General features: G+C 41.0%; 1 protein-coding gene and 1 pseudogene across 1 annotated transcript; one reads left to right on the forward strand and one right to left on the reverse strand.

The window, feature by feature from the left end:
* Positions 1 to 3762: 3762 nt before the first annotated feature.
* Positions 3763 to 6847, reverse strand: LOC133910302 (uncharacterized; annotated as a pseudogene).
* An 8239-nt stretch (positions 6848 to 15086) lies between these two features.
* On the forward strand, positions 15087 to 17812 carry LOC133894394 (germin-like protein 5-1). The gene is made up of 2 exons (XM_062334859.1): positions 15087 to 15582; positions 17015 to 17812. Exons 1-2 carry the CDS (start codon positions 15444 to 15446, stop codon positions 17554 to 17556), a joined length of 681 nt encoding a protein of 226 aa, XP_062190843.1. The 5' UTR covers positions 15087 to 15443; the 3' UTR covers positions 17557 to 17812.
* Positions 17813 to 18012: the final 200 nt, after the last annotated feature.

Raw genomic sequence — 18012 nt, forward strand, 5'->3', positions numbered from 1 at the left:
ACACGAAGTGTTACACCATATTCGGCACTTCATGTGCCAAATACAGTCGACACCTTGTTGTCGCCTCTGTTGTGTGCTCTCTTGTCGACTCTGTCCCATGCTATCGGTGCGAGGGCACTACAATCAATTTAGTTGCATGCGAGAGCTATGTACCTATTATCTACATCTAGCTACACTCACATTAGATATAAGACGGAAAGCAAATCTCAACTTTGCATTCCTCTAATACGTGACCCGTAGCGGCGGCAGCATACATGTTCACTCTCTCTAGCTTTATCTCAGTCTGCAACTACTAGTATTGATGAGCATGCACTTCTATTAGTCTTTTTTCTTTGCATATCAATACTAAGTTGCTTTTAGCCCTAATTACACCTGTCCCATCAGAAAAAAGTATATACGAGTTGAGTTTGTGTTGCTTAAAGACAATGCACGCTCGACCGAGAGTTATTGCGGTGTCAGGGTAGGTCTCAGGGAATCATGTTGCGCGTCCATGGAAAGCGTCTACCGACAGAGAGAGAAAGAGCTATGTTGTCATTCCATGTTTCAAGCTCTGTCATATGGTCACTTCGTGTCTAAAGACTGAGTCAGGATAGAGGTGTTGTTATTTTATGCTTAAAGCTCTGTCGTGTGGTCACTTTATGTCTAAAGCATGAGTTAGAACATAGGTATGAACATATCTCATGGTTTGAGCCTAAGCACATTAATGTTATCAATTGCCAACTTTTGACAAAATTGAAAATTATTTGCTAATTTAAATGTACATTTCAAAATGCATATTTACCATGTAGTCTCAAAGGCTATGGACAGCCTTAACACTTAGCCATGTTTGAACATGCACAATTTAAAGTGTAGTAGTCTTCCTAAAAATTATGTGTGTGGTAGATGGAGAAGGGTCGTGTAACTAGTTAAAGATCATCCACCAAATGATCCAAGCAGGGATATGTTCGACAACTGCTTAATAACATGTATGAAACAATTATTGTTGCTGAGGTCTGTGACCTTATCCCTGTTGGATGTCTTTGTTGATCAACTCCGTGTCTTCTAGAAACATCTAACGCAAAAGAGGAGCATTCAAATCAATAAAAAAAATAAGTAGGGTGATCAAATAGAAAATGACGAACATAAATATGGGATGTATATTGGTCAGGCAACATCACTATCCTTCTTTGCCTCCTAAAGAAACCTAGTACAAAAGGATGGTCGACTAGTTCGCACACCCTGATATACCATTGACGCCGCTCGTACAAGAATGTCCTAAAGTCGTCGGTGGTTACATGTTGGAGCGGAGTGATTAACGCAGGATAGAAGAATCTTGCATGCAATTTAGACACGACTTATATTAGGTTGTTCTCCTTGAAGGGATCATCATTCCCTTCATGCATAACCTGTAAGGAGACATTAAGTGCTATATCAATCATTGTATGTGTTAATGTAAAGCCTGTAGTAGAAAATCCTTCCATATATTTATTGATCCTTGACTATACATTCTCGCTCTACATCAAAGCACAAATTGCTGATTATTTAAGAAACATTAATAAAAAATTAAACACCATAATTAATATGTAACAATGTTTAAAAAATAACTAATAAATAAAGTTATGTGCTATAATTATTTGATAAATATTAAATAAAAGTAACTTTATTAACAATAAAGTGAATAAGACATAATAGAGATGACTATAACAATAAAGTGAATAATACATGTGTCATGAACAAGTACAAGTGCACTGAACAATTGCACTGACTACTCAACGATGACACCGCTGCACGTAACCCCAGGAGTGTAAGCGTATGACGGGTGTGCGGTTCTCATCCTAGCGGCCTACGCTAGCCCCTTCCATATGTGCCTTTGTTCGTCATCTTCATCGTCCTGTCCTATGAAACCTTGACCGAACGTGCATTTAGATCCACTAACTCAGCCTTACATGTACCATGACGAAGGATCCTCATACAAACGTGTGGACGCCTCTAGTATGTACTCCAATTGAGCTCGGGGTGCTAAAGGCTCACCATGCTGGTACCACTGTGAACCCCTAAGTGCATCGGGATAGTGGGAGTACTGTCTGCTGAGTAGCTCAGTGAAGCTGGCGGCATACATTGCAGTAGCCCAGTCAAAATCTTGACGAGTCAATGCTACAGGAGGATGTGTCATCTTAGTCTGAGAAGGTTGTGTCCATTACGGGGGCTGTGAACTCAGTGTACACTGCTCGAGCTCAGGAGCTTGCGTGCACTCCTCTGCTTTAGCATCAGAGCGTGACACATGATGCTCCACAGCCGAAGGTGCCTCTTGCGACTGTGTTCGAACGGATTCCCCACCGGAACTCTAATAACTCTGATTAAATTACATAAATACTCTAATTATACTGATTAATGATATTCATACAATTATAATAAGGGAAAAATCTAATTACACTGATTAATGAAATTCATATTATTAAATTATGTAAATAATCTAATTACACTGACTAATCATATTCATACAATCAAACTAAGCAAATAATCTAAATACTTTAATTTATCAACTTAATATAATTAAACAAATGTAATTGAATGAATTAAACAATCTATTTACTCTTACTAATCTAAGTATTAATTAAATATGTAATCTAAGTACTTACTATAACTGAAGAGAACGCTCTCGAAGTGTTCAACTCACACTGCTGCTCCTCACCTTGCTTCTCTCCTGCTGCTGCTCCTCTCCTCGCGTTGTTGCTTCTCGTCTCGCTCTCATTTTATACCACTGGTAGCACGTGACAAGAGAAAAAATATGGCGACATGCGACGCAACAAAAGTAGCAGCACACGACAACAGCGGCAGCACGCAACGCATCGAAAGCAGCAGTGCGACAATGATAACATCATGCGACAAGATAACACCACATGACAAGACAACGCCTGGTGATGCGTCGAAAGCAGTACATGAGGTATCAAATATAGTCGTGGTCTGCTTTCGACGCATCACCTGGCGTTGTCTTGTCATGTGGTGTTGCCTGTCACATGATATTATCATTGTTGCGTACTACTGCTTTTGGTACGTATTCGGCACATAAGGTGTCAAAAACACTTGAGCCTACCCTTTTTTATGCACGGTGTACCAAAAAACCGTATTTGATGAATAAGATATTGAATACATACACTATATTTATAAATATGATATTATATTATTATTTTTAAATATGATCTAGTATATTATCTATTTTTGAATTTTTGCCTTTCAACTTGAGTAATCTTTGTAGGCTGTTGAGTGTACAGAAGGTAGAGAATGACAAAATTTCAGAAATTGAGACGCATATATAATTGCTGTTGAATCAGTAGCCATGGATTTATTGCCTTTAGTCCTTTACTCATGGACATTACTATTTGCATCATTGGGTGGTATTTTGTTTTTTGTTTTATTATTAAAAGTCCAGTCTTACTTGGAACGGAGTGACACTTTGGGCTATTGATTGCGGTTGCTGATTGCTGATGCTTATCTTCCATTTTCCTTGGTGACTTTGGTGTTCACTGTCTACATCGAGCCGTTGAACCTCTTATTGTTTTCGGTCAATGACGAGAGCATTCTTTTTTTTGCCTTATCTCACATTGACAGGTTCTAACTTCTAAGTTGGCTCATTTGCCAATTTTTTCGGATACGATGGTGAAACTGAATTGTCTTCTTCTGAAACGTTTTCAAACTCCTGCAGTGATCTCCTATTTGCATATATGAAGCATTCTCCGCGGTCGATACGGGCCAAATCTGAGTGTCCATGGTCATCCATTATCTTTACAGAGGAAAGAGAATAACACATGCCAACTGTGCAACAATAACCACAACAGCAGTAATACTCTGCCTGAAGCGTAAGAGAATCGTAACAAAAGAAGAGGAAACCATCGAGCACGAAATAAATTACATGACGAAATCCATAAGCAAGTCGCAACAAGATACTGCACTCCTGGAGAATCTGCTGCATGCAGGCTCTACTGGATCGCGCATTCTCCTCCAGGTCCCCTCGTGACGGTGGCAGTAGCCGCCGTAGGCCACGGGCCAGCCGCTGCCGCTGCACCCGCTGTAGCGGTAGCACGGGTAGCTGGGCACGGCGCAGGGAGGGGTGTAGCAGCAGCCGGGTCTCGTCGTGCAGCAGCTGCTGCTGCAGGGGCACCCCTTGCCGAGCCACGCCTTGCAGGCCGTCTCGCACTTGTCCTTTTACGCCTTGCAGCAAGTGATCTTCTCGCACCGCTCCTTGCATAGCTTCTCGCACGCCTCCTTGCACGGGTCCTTCTCCTCCTTGGGCTTGTCGTCCTCCACGCTCACGAGGCACGCCTTCTTGAGCCTCTGCACGATGCGCACCGGGTCGACGGTCCCGACCACCGTCAGAGTGCACTTCTCCGGATCAATGTCCATCGATTTGATTCGTGGATCATGGTTTGCACAAGGTATCAGCCTAGTTTATCGTCCGAACACATTCCTCTATGGATAAATAGTTGGATAGATATGAGATTGGTGATTAGAAAGAGCGAATATGTGCGTTAATAAATTTCTTACAAAATCGATGATTTTTTTCTATTTGGATCATCCAAACATACTCAATTTCAAGCGAAAGCAAAAATAAGAGAAGTTTTAACAGGAGAAAATCGAGTCAGCATGACTCCGTAGATGATATATGAACATATGTTATATTTAAGATCAATCTATATGTCCTAACACTCGAATGATCATAACTTGTAAAGAAAAAGAAAATATGAACACCAAGTAATAAAACTCTTCAAGTTAATTGTCTAGAGGCAAACAAATTTAAGATCTTACCATATAAGCACGTGTATGTAAATTTTATGCATCTAACAACCAGAAGAATGACTTCACAAAATACTAAAATTTCTGCCTCAAAACCAAAACGAGAATCAAAGCCTAAAACCGAAAAAAAATTAAACTCGTAAAAGAACTAATAGATAGAAACTAGAAGGAGGGGAATTTAAGCATATGCAAAAAAAAAAAATATAAACTTCATTACTCAAAGAGATCAATCATATTTTATACGAATTACAAAGATTTATCTCTCAAAACTCACACATATTATATAGGCTAAACACTCATATTACTCTCCTCTAAAATACTAGCACAAGACTCTCATATAGATAACTCAAGGGATACCTCCATAACCAGTAATACCCCTCTATTTATAGCATAGTAAACTTAACCCCTAAGTTTTCTTCTGTTACCAAAATACCTATATCTTGTAGTACATTACTACATACCACCGGGGGCATGCTGATATATTTTCTCCTCCATCCGTCGGACAATTGTGACGCCTTCACGACTTAGTTTCGCCTCAACACAAGTTTTGCGATGATGTCACGTGTACTCTATCCGTCCACGGTTTTTTGGCCGAACCAGAAAACCGACTCGCACGCTTTTTCAGGCATGACTCATAGTTGCTTGCTTTGACCTCAAGCTAGTCTTTCAATATTGATGTGTGTACTCTGTCTTGCGATCTTGTTCGTCGATAAGTCTCTCCCGCTCTCGATCTCTCGAACCGCTTTGTCACTTGCACCAGTTTCCTCTTCGCTTGATTTTGTCAATACACTGTCTTCATCCTTCACCTCATGCTTTGCTTGGCCTTCATGATCACGCAGCGCTAACCGCACTTTGAGGGGCTATAAGGCCATCATGGGGTGGAATGGGCCAGTGTAGCCACGGGGCTGGTTATCGTCCTCTCAAGGAGTGATAAGGGTCTAGCTGTCTATGAGAGTATAGTATGTGCTTATTTATGTAATTTTTTTTTTCATCCGAAGTATACTGATTTAATTATTTATGATAGAAAATAAAAAAAAAATAAAAAACTCTACTGATTACATTTTGGCCCAACTATATATTGGCCATTTGGGCCATGCATGATTGCATGTGAGCTGCAAATGACCCAGCAATGGTGTCAATTCCTTCGAAGCTACAGTAGCAACTGGCGATCCAATGCGACGGTCTGATCCTCTTCGATGGTCCTGTTGCATGTATTGCATTCAGGAAACACGGATCAATCAGAGGTTGGTTGAGAAAGATGTTTTCTTCGAAGCAGGTAGGTTGAGAAAGATGTTTTCTTGCTGTCCAATCTAGTCTAATCGATTGCTCCTTTTCACAAAGACCACTGGCATTTCATTTTCTTTGTTAGGTCCAGGCCTAGCTAGTTGGTGATCTAATTCGCTTTGATGCCAGCATATTCCATTGCAAAGTAAATGGAAATAAGAAAACCCCTTTTATTCAGTAATATTTTTTCTTGAGAACTTTCCTTTTTATATGCGCGCATAGAGTAGACAAACGGCAATGTTTATGTGACTAATTAACAAACTAAGCATGATACAAATAAGAATGTTTTTTAATGGCGATGCTAAAGGATGTGGTGCAGTATCTTTTTGTTAGGTGCGTGCCTTATTCCTTGAGTAGTTGAGCCTTGACATATCTGCATTTTCTAGGAGCATAAAGCTTAGCTGGACAGAGCCAAAAAGCACACTAGTGACCTGACCTTGACCTCTCATCTATGGCCCATTTGTAACACATGATCGAAAAAACATAGGAATTAAGTGTCATACTTATTTAATCCTACAAGAATTGAAAACACAGGAACAGAGAAGGGAAGCCTTTTGGTAGCACCATAGGAAAGGAATTTAGACACCATTTATTTACTGCCTCTCATTTTGAATTTGAACAACAAGCTAGCCAGTGCACAACTAACCGTTGCACTGCCTTATATTTGCAAGGACAGACTCCAACATAAGCATCTTATCTCTGACTCTGACCTGTTTGCACTAGTTTGCTCGTATAAGCTCCTGTGTAGCGATCCTGTTATTTGTAAGGAGAGACTCCAACACAAGCACCTCATTTCCGACTCTCACCTGCATGCACTTGTTTACTCCATCACTAAGCATAGCAAGAGATCTAGCGTGCCACTTCATTTGGTAAGTCACAGTTGAATTCTTTTTATGTGAGAATAGAAATTTATTTTCTTGTTTCCTCTCTCATACCAGGTTGTAGATATTGATAGAACAAACCGTCATCACATTTGAGTATCCATCATTGATTTTTTTGTTATCATTATCATGGATCCGAACTATCGAAGACGATCACAAAATGAAGATGAGTTCATGTTTTTGTTCTCCCCACCATAGAAGGAGGTTCATCACAACCATCATCTAGTAAGAAATCGATACACACATCAAAACTTTTAGGAGTTGGTCGTGTTAATGAAATCTTAAGGGGACACGAGAGCCTAAGCAAGAGGAACTTTCACATGGAAGATAGTTTTTTTAAGACTTCGGTTGATAATTGCGTGAGAAACAACTACTTGCTGATTCATGATCTATCTCAATAGAAGAGCAAGTTTCTATATTCTTGTATGCACTAACAAAAAATTCTAGTAATGAGACCCTCCAGTATAAGTTTCAGGATTGTGGAGAAACAATAAGTCGACATTTTGTAGCCGTGCTTAATGCAATTACACAACTTACATGCATATACATACGCCCACCAAGAAAATCGGGCAAATAGCCACGCTCTCCATCACCGGCGACATGAGACCCACCGGCGGGGAGACCTGCCGTCTCCTGCACCGTGGTGACGTGAGCGACCATGTCTCGATCGCTGGCGATTTGGGCGCCCACAACGCTGCCTCCAGGATGCGCTTCCAAATCAAAACAAAATAGTGTATTGATCTAGTCAATATGGGACTTGGAAGATGGGGAACAAAGGAAAAACCTAGCAGATGGGGATTAGGGAAGGTTAGAAATGTACCTACACGTCGCACTTTCTAGCGATGGTCTCGCATCGCCGGTGATGGGGAGGGAGGCCATGCGTGGCCGGAGGAGGGAGACCTCTCTGCTCCCATGCCCATTTTTTGGTTTTGACAGAGGACTCAGTACTCTTGATAGGTATCGATCCTTTCTCTTCCCCAGAAAGAGCTCAAAGCGATACCATTTACCGCCAAACAAGAAAAGTGGCACGAACAGGATCTAGCGACGTGCGAGAGTGCTTGGTTTTCGCACCAAGAAAGTTTCCAAGGGGTCTGACCTCTTGCTTGTTTTCCTACGAAATTGAGCATAAAAATGCAATCCTAAGGAATATTTCCTTTTGTTTTCATGCGAACCAAAGGGGACTATAGGAAACATTCCTAAGGAAGCCGAATCCTCTAAAAATCCTATGTGAATCCTCCATTCCAAAGGCCCCCTAACTGTGTTCATGGAGAGTCCGTCCCCTTCAACCATTGAGGTGAAGTGGTAACTACAAGTCATTGTTGAAGCAGCAAGACACGCACATCATCTGTAACATTATGAGTTTTAGCATTTAAATTATAGCAAAATTTAGTTCTTTTTTTTAAAATCTATTTTTTAAACCAACTTAAAACCAAGAATATATATATTTGAATATATGTATATGCATGTATGTGTATATTTGAACATATTATTTTGACTAAGTATTTCAAAGAGCACCAAATTAATTTCTAAATTAATCCTTGCAATAAATTGATCATATGCATACTTGGTTTATTTGTTTTTATGGTTCTTTGAGTTGAGATTTGAATTTTAATATCTCTCAAATTCAAATATATTTTCTTAGATTCAAATTCAGCTGAAGTTCAAATCTAAATTCAAATAGATTTATTTGAATTAATCCCAAACCAAATCCATTCTTCTACATTTCGTAGGCCCATTCCTTTTTCCTCCCTGGGCAGCCCATCTCACTCTCTCCCTCTCTCCTTGCCTTGGCTAAACCGGACGTCCTAACTCCTTTTCTTCGTGTGACCCAACAAACAACCGAGTCGGCCCCCTTTCTCCACTACATGTGTGGGCCGCCGTGACACCCGCACGGCCCAGCACCACGCATGCTAGCCAACCGCTTCGTCCTTCTTTTCTCCCACAGACGCATGAGACCCACTGAACGGGAGGCTTCTCCCATCTCCAGCTCGCTCTCTTCCTATTCATAGTCATGCCGCCGCTTTCTCCTCACATTCAAGACGGTGATGACTTCTGTGTCTCCACTCTCCCCCTCTCTCTAGCTCTCTCTCTCATCTTTGATGCACGTGACCTGAGATGTGGCCTGACAAGCCATGACTTTGGTGACTGTCGTGTTGGCCATACAGAAGACGTGCCACCTCTTGTGCGAAATCAAGTGGACGCCGCCCTATCACTAAAGGCCATGTCACTATCGCCGCTGGATCCACACTGCCGAGCCGCCTCACCTTTCCCCTCTCTATATAAAATGGAAAGCATGGCCCCCCCTTCTTCATTCTTCCCAAAATCTCTCCATCGTCAATATCACCGCTGACCATAAGGAGGAGGAAGAAGGATGCCACGGGACGTCGTTGGCCCTTTCGAGCTTCCCTTCGCCTAGCAGGAGCTGCCGAGAGCCACTAACTCCTAGCTCTGAGGAGGAGTCACCACTACACTTCCCACCTCGCTGCCGTTTGATTCCCCTCAACGCTGGTCACCTTTCGCCATCCCTGAGCTTGGTGAGCCTTCCTGTTTCTCCCTCTTTCCCTTCTTCGTAGCGCTCTATTGTAGGTGGAGCTTGCCTTAGTGCGACTGCTCTTGGTCAGTGTCCTGTGAGTGCATGGCAGTAAGTCTCTCATCACCGCCGGCCGCCCTTGCCCCTCCTGTGTGCTGGCCTTCGAGTCGAGGTCCTCAAGAAGGTGCTAGACCTCTTTTGTTGCAGGAACATGAAGCCTTTAGCATAGTAGAAACAATGCCAAATTTTTGTGCCATCGCCATCACCTTCGGCTGCCGCTCGTCATCGTGCGCCTGCAAAATGGGTTCGCGACCCTCTGTAGACCCCAGCCACCCAGTCTTGACTAGCTTCGCCGTTGTTTAGCCCACTCTGGTCTCATCCTCGTCGTATTTTCTCATTGTCAGCCCCCTTCTTTGCTACTCCACTTTGACCAGCAAGCTGTGCATGTGCCTGGGCCCTCTGGCCATGGCAGGGAAGCCCGGCCACAACTCAACCTATTAACAGGCAGCCTGTTGGCTGCCAGTGGCCGACAACCCTGTTCAAATGGGTTATCCCAGCTGCCTCAGCACACTAGCCGATCGGCCCGAGGTCGTATTTCCCCATGGCAGCCACTGTGCAATCCAGCCCATCCTAGTACTATTCAATGGGACCCACTCATGAATAGTAACTTTTCAGAATTTCTAGATTTAATTTTAGATGAAAATTTAGGAGTCATAACTTATTTGTTCTGACTCCAACTCTGATGATTCATTCATCTAAATTTATCTAAATTCAAAATCCATCTTTCTATCATAGTATAATATCTATTAGGACTCATTTGGTTTTACATTTTGTGTTACTTTATTATTCTATAGCATAGGTTGTTGTTAATCGTAATCGCGTTTGCAGGACTGGAGGAATTCACGGAGGAACCAGAGAACCCTGACTTCGACCAAGGAATAGAAGAAGACTTCAGATAAGGCAAGTCCTATCTTCTTGATCATTTTGAACCTATTCAATCATCTAATTAATCAACTTAAAACCTAGTTATCACATGTGCTACGTACTGTGCTATCTTAACTACTTGCAGTAGTTAAATCCTATCAAATAATTATCATGCCGTCTTGATATCTAACATGCTTAGGATTGAATAGATCTCTTCGTAGATGTCACTTATGGAATACATCTCTTCTATGATGTCGCTTTACTAAATATCAATTCAACTCATATGTTATGAATATTTGGTGATTGTGGAATCCTTGATATAGTATGGGATATGGCGGGTGATGTGTAAAAAATATGACATGTTTTAGCGGGGGCCAAGTAGAGTAGTCCTCCAGTGAGGATGCTCTTAGGGACTTGAGTTACTTGCATGATATTCATTGCTAACTTGAAGATACCTACTCTAGTCGTATAAGCACCGAATCATTACGCTGTCATACTAAGCCACCCCATTAGAATCATGCGTCCTGTTATTGGCAGCGCTTAACTTTTCTATCTCTCGACTAACCTGGATATTTTACTATGAGTCTAGGGGAGCAACAAGAACCTAAGCGTATGTCAGATGCTTCGTAGGATGTTCATTAAACCAAACTCTTTACGAAGGTCTAGGTGGTATGGCATCCCTTACGTAGGCCTGGAGCACTTGTCGTGTCTCGTAATATAGTCTGACAAAGGAATGTGATTGAAACGTCTTGGTATGATTAGCCTCCGCTTGTAATGATTGGAGGATGAGCATATTATGTGGGTACAGTGTACAACCTCTGTAGAGTGTAAATCTATTCGAATAATCGTATTCACGGTCATAGATATGCAAATCAATGACCTCACTTGGTTATACTTAGGGCGTGTATATCTTCGATGAGTGAGTGTTAAGACTACATGTTAGTATGGTGAGGTTGCTGGCTCAATCTATCCAGAGCTGAGTGGTACTGAAGGTACACCAGACACATTGATAGTGACTGCAGAGTGAGTTATAGCCCCTCCTAGGACCAAAAACCTCTAGATATATTTTGTTATCTTATTGAATTATTTTAAAGTTAATAGTAGAGAATATAACTATCCTTAAATTATCATTTATGCATCTATCAAACCCCTTGCAATAGTACGAGACTTGCTGAGTACCTGATACTCATTATTGATATCATTCAGATGAGGAGATAGATGCCGACTTCACGGAGACGAAAACACAAAAGAAGAGTAGATTTAGCGATCGTTCATACCCTAGTTGTATATAGCTTTGAGTTATTTTTTGATGTGCTTTTATTAACCAATTGGCTATGTTTGTAATGTACCTTATGATTTAAGATATTTTGTAAGTTATCTTATGATTTAAGACCTTTTGTACTCTTATAACTTTAATTTTTAATATGATGTATGACTATGATGTTATAAATATTGTACTATGTGTATTAGCTATTTGATCATAAACTGATATAGGAGATATAGAAGATTCTAGGTATAGGTTGGTACATCACCAATATTTCTGTCGCAATTTTTTGTCCAAGAAACACATTTATTATTTTCTACGTATAAGCAGCTGAGACTTTTGAACACATTTAGTATTTTCTACTGTAGTGTTCCTCGGATAGAGAACTGTTGAGTACACCTGATGGCCACTTTGGTACCCCTAAATTAGGAGTCCTGATCATGGTTCACGTTACCGACCGGAGGTCGGTTACCGACCTCCGGCGGTAACCGAAAAACCGCGGTAACCGCGATTACCGGTCAAAAATTCAAAAAAATTCGGAGAAAATTCATTCGGCAAATTTTAAATTTTTGCGAAAAAATCATGTTTTTGCCCTCTCGGTAACCGAGCGGTTTGGGTCGGTTACCGAGCGGTTTGGGTTGGTTACCGAGCGATTTTCTCGCATTTTTGATTCGGTCGGTTACCGAGCGGTTTGGCTCGGTAACCGCTCGGTTTTCTCGATTTATCGAGCGGTTTTATCGAATTTCAGCGCAGTTCAACAAAAAACCTAAAAAAGGGTTCAATCTTGTAAAATCAATAACTAATTCATCCGAGCTTCAAATCAAGTGAAACAAATTTTGTTGGCTTCCTTGTAACATGATCTACATGATAAAAGTATTTATACTCATAAAAAAGTTCAAAATTTTCTGTGAGAAATTTTATTTGTTAAACCAAGGTAAATGCATAGTTTACTCTTTGCTAATCCAAAAATCATGAAACTAATTTTGTTAGTCTTCTTACATGATCCTATATCTTTTAAAAATATATGAACTCATGAATTAGTTATTGTAACATGCATGATTGTGTAAATGTGTTGCGACTAGATTAATTCATAACTGACCCATCACACCTTAAAAATTAGTGAAACCACTTTCATTAGCTTATTTATATTATGATTTACGTAGAAAAAATAATAGTAGACATGAAAAAATTAATTACAGTGATGTTTCTTAACATATTCACTTTATGCTTGTGAACTTTGTAAAAATCATAGAGAATTTAATAAAACTCTAAATAAAGTGAAATCAATTTTAAAGGTTCTCTTAAAATACGTTTTATACAAGAAAAATATGTGTTTGCATGTTACACTTTTCCTTAACGTGAGTTAATAATTGAGCCGCACGCTTCATTTTTTTTTATTTTTTTCAAACTTTCTCCCTATAGAATATGATGCAAACGATATTATTTTTGAAATTTTTTTTCACAGAAGTTCTTAGAATTGTGTCTAGTTTTTTTTAAGATTTTTTTGAATATTTTTTAAATTTTTTTATTTTTTCGAATTTTTTGAATTCAAATTTCGGTTACCGAGCGGTTTTTGAAATCGGACCGGACCGGGAAGGTCGGTAACCGCGATTTTTGAGCGGTTACCGATGGTTTTTTGAACCCTGGTCCTGATACTAGAGTACACAAAGAAATTACTGCCGTCTCTCTGATCTGCTATCACTGCATAACACTAGTCATTTGAAGTGCGGGAACATCACGGAAATTACTCAGGAGTTCCACAGGAAACGGTTTTGATTTCCTCATGAATCTTATGAAATTCCAACGTTTCAACGGAGCCTAACTTCCTAAACCTGAATCCGACCAAAGTTGCTTTCGGATCCTCACTCCTTTTTTGTTAGAAAAAAAACAATGTTGAAACAGGGGCACTGAGCACATCTCTTTCTACAGCACGGGTGCTTCCATTGCACGCTGGTTCAAGGAGGAAAACCAGCGCTTTCCTTGAAAGAAACACGTCAGTTTCATCACTCGACCAGGCATGCATGGCCCGTTCAGATAAGAATTGGATTTGCTGATAGCAGTCCCCAACAGCGTAGCAGCAGGCTATCCTGATATCTGACATAGCGTGATGCTTGCCGTAAATGGGTGAAACTAGGTAGGTTGGCGCGTTGTGCTATGACTGTATCGAATAAATATTATGTTTAGCTACAGTAGCAGGTGGTTTGGATGCGTACTGATTTTTCCACCGTTTGAATATGTTATATCTGATGGGGACGTTTTCTCTGAACTCATATATGTAATATATATATATATAAATATAAATATATATTTGTATAGATTTGTATGTATATACATTTAGATATAGGTACATAGTATATTGATGGACAATAGCTACAACAGTAATACAAACTAAAAAAAAATTGTTTTATTTTAGTTTTAGTTTTTTTCTTTGCATTTTTATATTTTTATGTTGAGCTACAGTAGCAAGTGTCCTAGGAACGTGTCAATTTTTCTACCGTTAGTATATGTTATTGAGGAGTACGTTAGTTTCCTCTGGACTTATGTATGTAATATATATATATATATATATATATAAACATATAAATTTAAATATATATTTATGTATATTTGTATGTATATATATTTATATATAGGTACATAATATATTGGTGGGCAATAGTTACGATAGTAATATGAACATAAAAAAAATTATGCTTTTTTTTTGTAGTTTTAGTTTTTTTGGAATTTTAGATTGTTTCAGTAGATTTATCAATTTTTTTTACTTTTTTAGAAATTTCTGAAAAAATTATATAATATGTATATGTACACATACATATACATATATATATATACGTATACATATACATACATATATGTATATATACGTATATATATATATATACATATAAATGGCAGGACCCACCTGCTACTGCAGCTACAGTAGCAGCAGTACCAAGGGGCCTGGGCGCTCGCGAATCCCGCCGCGGTTAGTATATAGTATTGATGTGCAGCTTTTCCGAGGTACGCCGTCGTTGTCTTCTCCAGATTTCGATCCGTTTCTCTTCGTCAAAGCATTGGGTTCGTTGGATAGAATTCTAGTTATAAAAAATTCTTGTTGCTAGTTATTTATAGCTATAAAAATTTATAGAATTATAGCTCCGAGTACGGTGAAGGTATTTGAATAAGCTATTTTATTTTTTATTTTAATCTAAAAATAAATATTTAAACTATTTTATTTTAGTTTATAAATTTAAGATCTTATATGAGCTAGAAGCTGAAGCAGATAAACGGGCCTTAGTGCCTTACTGGTTTACTATTAGAGTATAGTCTCTGGAGCAGCTGATTTATTAGCTGCATTTTAAACTGACGGCGTAGCTAGTTTTCGTTCTGACTTTTACATGCTTGCAAGTTGCAAGTGATAACTCACCGTGTAAAAGCCGTATGCATGTAGCAAAGAGAGCTAACTCTGTGACACCCAAAGCAATAGATCTACGACCCGTGAGTCGTGACGTATCACCAACCTGTTAAGCTGCACACATCACGGCATCTCTTTGCTAGAGCTGAAAGCACTTGCAAAGCACAGAGAGAGCCTTACTTAGCTCGCACCCACACCGAATCATCGCCATCGCTCACTATTTCGTCTTGCAACCCAATCTTTTCGCCTCGTCTCACTCTCACTGCAATTAGCAGGCCCCTCTCTGCTTGCCCGGTATCGATCTGGCGAAGTCGACAGCGACCACCGACCGTCCATCGGCCAGCAGCTCATCCGCCGGAGGGAACAGGGCAAAAGCAGGGTCTATCTAGAGCGAGCATGGCCGGGTCTTGCTCGTCCCTGTTTCTTGGAGCGGTCGCGGTGGCGCTGGCTCTCGTCCTCCTCGCCGGCGCGCCGCTGGCGCTCGCTGGCGACCCGGACTACCTCCAGGACCTCTGCGTCGCCGACCTCAACTCCGGTAAGCTCCAGTCGACGAATACCATGTTTCTTTCAGCTCTACGGATCTTTCAGCAGGAGTTGCGCGGTCGCGGCTAGATGCTGCCAGCAGCGATTTCAATTTAGTTTTATAATTTTTTTCTTCACCGACGAAAAAAGCCGCAATTTACAAAATTTCATTGAAATTTTTTTGTCATTTTTCGTCCCACGCTCTATATGTCTCGTGTGTCAGTGAATTTTTTTTTCAAAATTAAATATTTCGTCTCCTCCCAAATTCCTGAAATTCAAAAATTTTGGATCCCGGGCTGCCGGTGTCAATTCCGGATTTCTGAATTGGCGCGTTTCAGAGCCCCAAAAAAATTTGAGGACAGGGAGTTCAATTCCGCATTTAAGGCGTACGGCAATGCTCCTTTTGTTATGTTTGGCGTAGGGTAGAATCCACGTTTGGTAATTGGCGCGAAATCCTTGTTGATGGACGTACGGTCCAGGGAGGGTGGAGCATGAATTCTAGTATAGAAATTCGCAAAAAAAACTGTTCTTTGAGAACATCTTAAGCTGAGGAACTCATGGTAGCGTTTTTTCACTAGATGGCATGCAAAAGCGTGCACAAGCGTACTGGTTCTCACATAAGGCTAAGACTCGCAGATCTTTTCGTGTGCCGCCATCCATATGAGAATACCTGAGTATGCGTGGGCGCACCTGGAAAAGCATCCTTGTGGTGTCTCGTACTCCCACCTTTTTCATAATATGCCGTATTCAAATTTGAAAAGGTATTTAGAAGTATACTTTAACTAATAATTTTTTTACAATATATTATTAATTGGTACAAAAGTAATATCGTATTAAAAGATCACTGAAATATGAATTTATTCATATACCTCTTATACATTAGATATGTATATAATTTGATTAATTGTTAATCAAAACTTAGGAAGTTTAACTTTTTTTTTTTCAAATTCTAATACGGCCTGTAAAAGAAAGGGGTACTGCTAGACGGCAATGGCATACGACGGCGCCACAGACCATGTGCCGATTTCTGCTACTGCTCCCTTGCGTTTCACATCGCCTGTCCTCTCCCGTGCATGCCTGCCTGCCATTTATCACTGCTCAGAGTGATGGACGCAAGCTGAAGTTTGAGAAGGGCTCAACTCTTTCTTCTACCTCAGGAACACCTAAAAGGAGTGGCTGGTAGATTGAACGGACTCGTATCATCTACTATTACTAAAACAATGTCACTGGTGAACAGTAACAGTAATATTAACCGCTAGATTTGAAACGGACTCATCAGATTGACTGTTACAGTAAAATAATATACAGTACTGTTACGGTACTATAGATAATGTTACGGTACTGTTCGTCTATCTATTGGAGGGTTAAATTCTCCTGCTGTGCACGTGCACCACGGCCGGCCTCTAACTAACACACGTTTGCATTGCATGGCGTCGCACGTGCAGAGGTGAAGGTGAACGGGTTCCCGTGCAAGGCGAACGCGACGGCGGACGACTTCTTCTCCAGCGTCCTCGCCAAGCCCGGCGCCACCAACACCACCTCCGGCTCCGTCGTCACGGGCGCCAACGTCGAGAAGGTGCCGGGGCTCAACACCCTCGGCGTCTCACTCTCCCGCATCGACTACGCCACGGGGGGGCTCAACCCGCCGCACACGCACCCGCGCGCCACCGAGTTCGTCTTCGTCCTCTACGGCACCCTCGACGTCGGCTTCATCACCACCGCCAACAAGCTCGTCGCCAAGACCATCACCAAGGGCGACGTCTTCGCGTTCCCGCGCGGCCTCGTGCACTTCCAGAGGAACGCCGGCGACGAGCCCGCCGCCGTCATCTCGGCCTTCAACAGCCAGCTCCCCGGCACGCAGTCCATCGCCATGACGCTGTTCGGGGCGTCGCCGGAGGTGCCCGACGACGTGCTCGCCAAGGCGTTCCAGATCGGCGCCGAGGAGGTGGACAAGATCAAGGCCAAGTTTGCGCCCAAGAAGAGCTAAATATTCATAAAAAAAATCTGTTTTCTTCACTGATGTTGCATCGGTTGGTTCGATTATTGTCCTTGGTTTGTTTGTGATTCCGCAAGTGCGTGCCGTGCAATCGTCTAGCTCGTGTCTAATTAATTTGTGATCGTCGGTTAAGTGTGACCTGCAGCAGAATGGATGAGGTGTCTGTTGTAATAATTTGCGGGTGAGAACATTCTGTTCATCTTATCTTTAATTAATTATTATTAGCCCAATCATTCGTGAACCTTATGATATTACTAGTTTACTACTGCAGCTACCTTTTTAATCTGCCCAGGTAAGCATGATTCGGTGATCGTTGTGCTTGATTTGATAATGCCCCTTACGATCTGCATGGTTTGGTTGTTGCCTGAGTAGAGTAACCGACAAATTAAGTTAAAATGTGCTCTGATTTATATGTAATGAGTGATTGATAAGTTTATCGATTTGGTT

The sequence above is a fragment of the Phragmites australis genome, chromosome 2 (genome assembly GCF_958298935.1).
Source record: "Phragmites australis chromosome 2, lpPhrAust1.1, whole genome shotgun sequence".
In the NCBI taxonomy this organism is placed as follows: Eukaryota; Viridiplantae; Streptophyta; class Magnoliopsida; order Poales; family Poaceae; genus Phragmites; species Phragmites australis.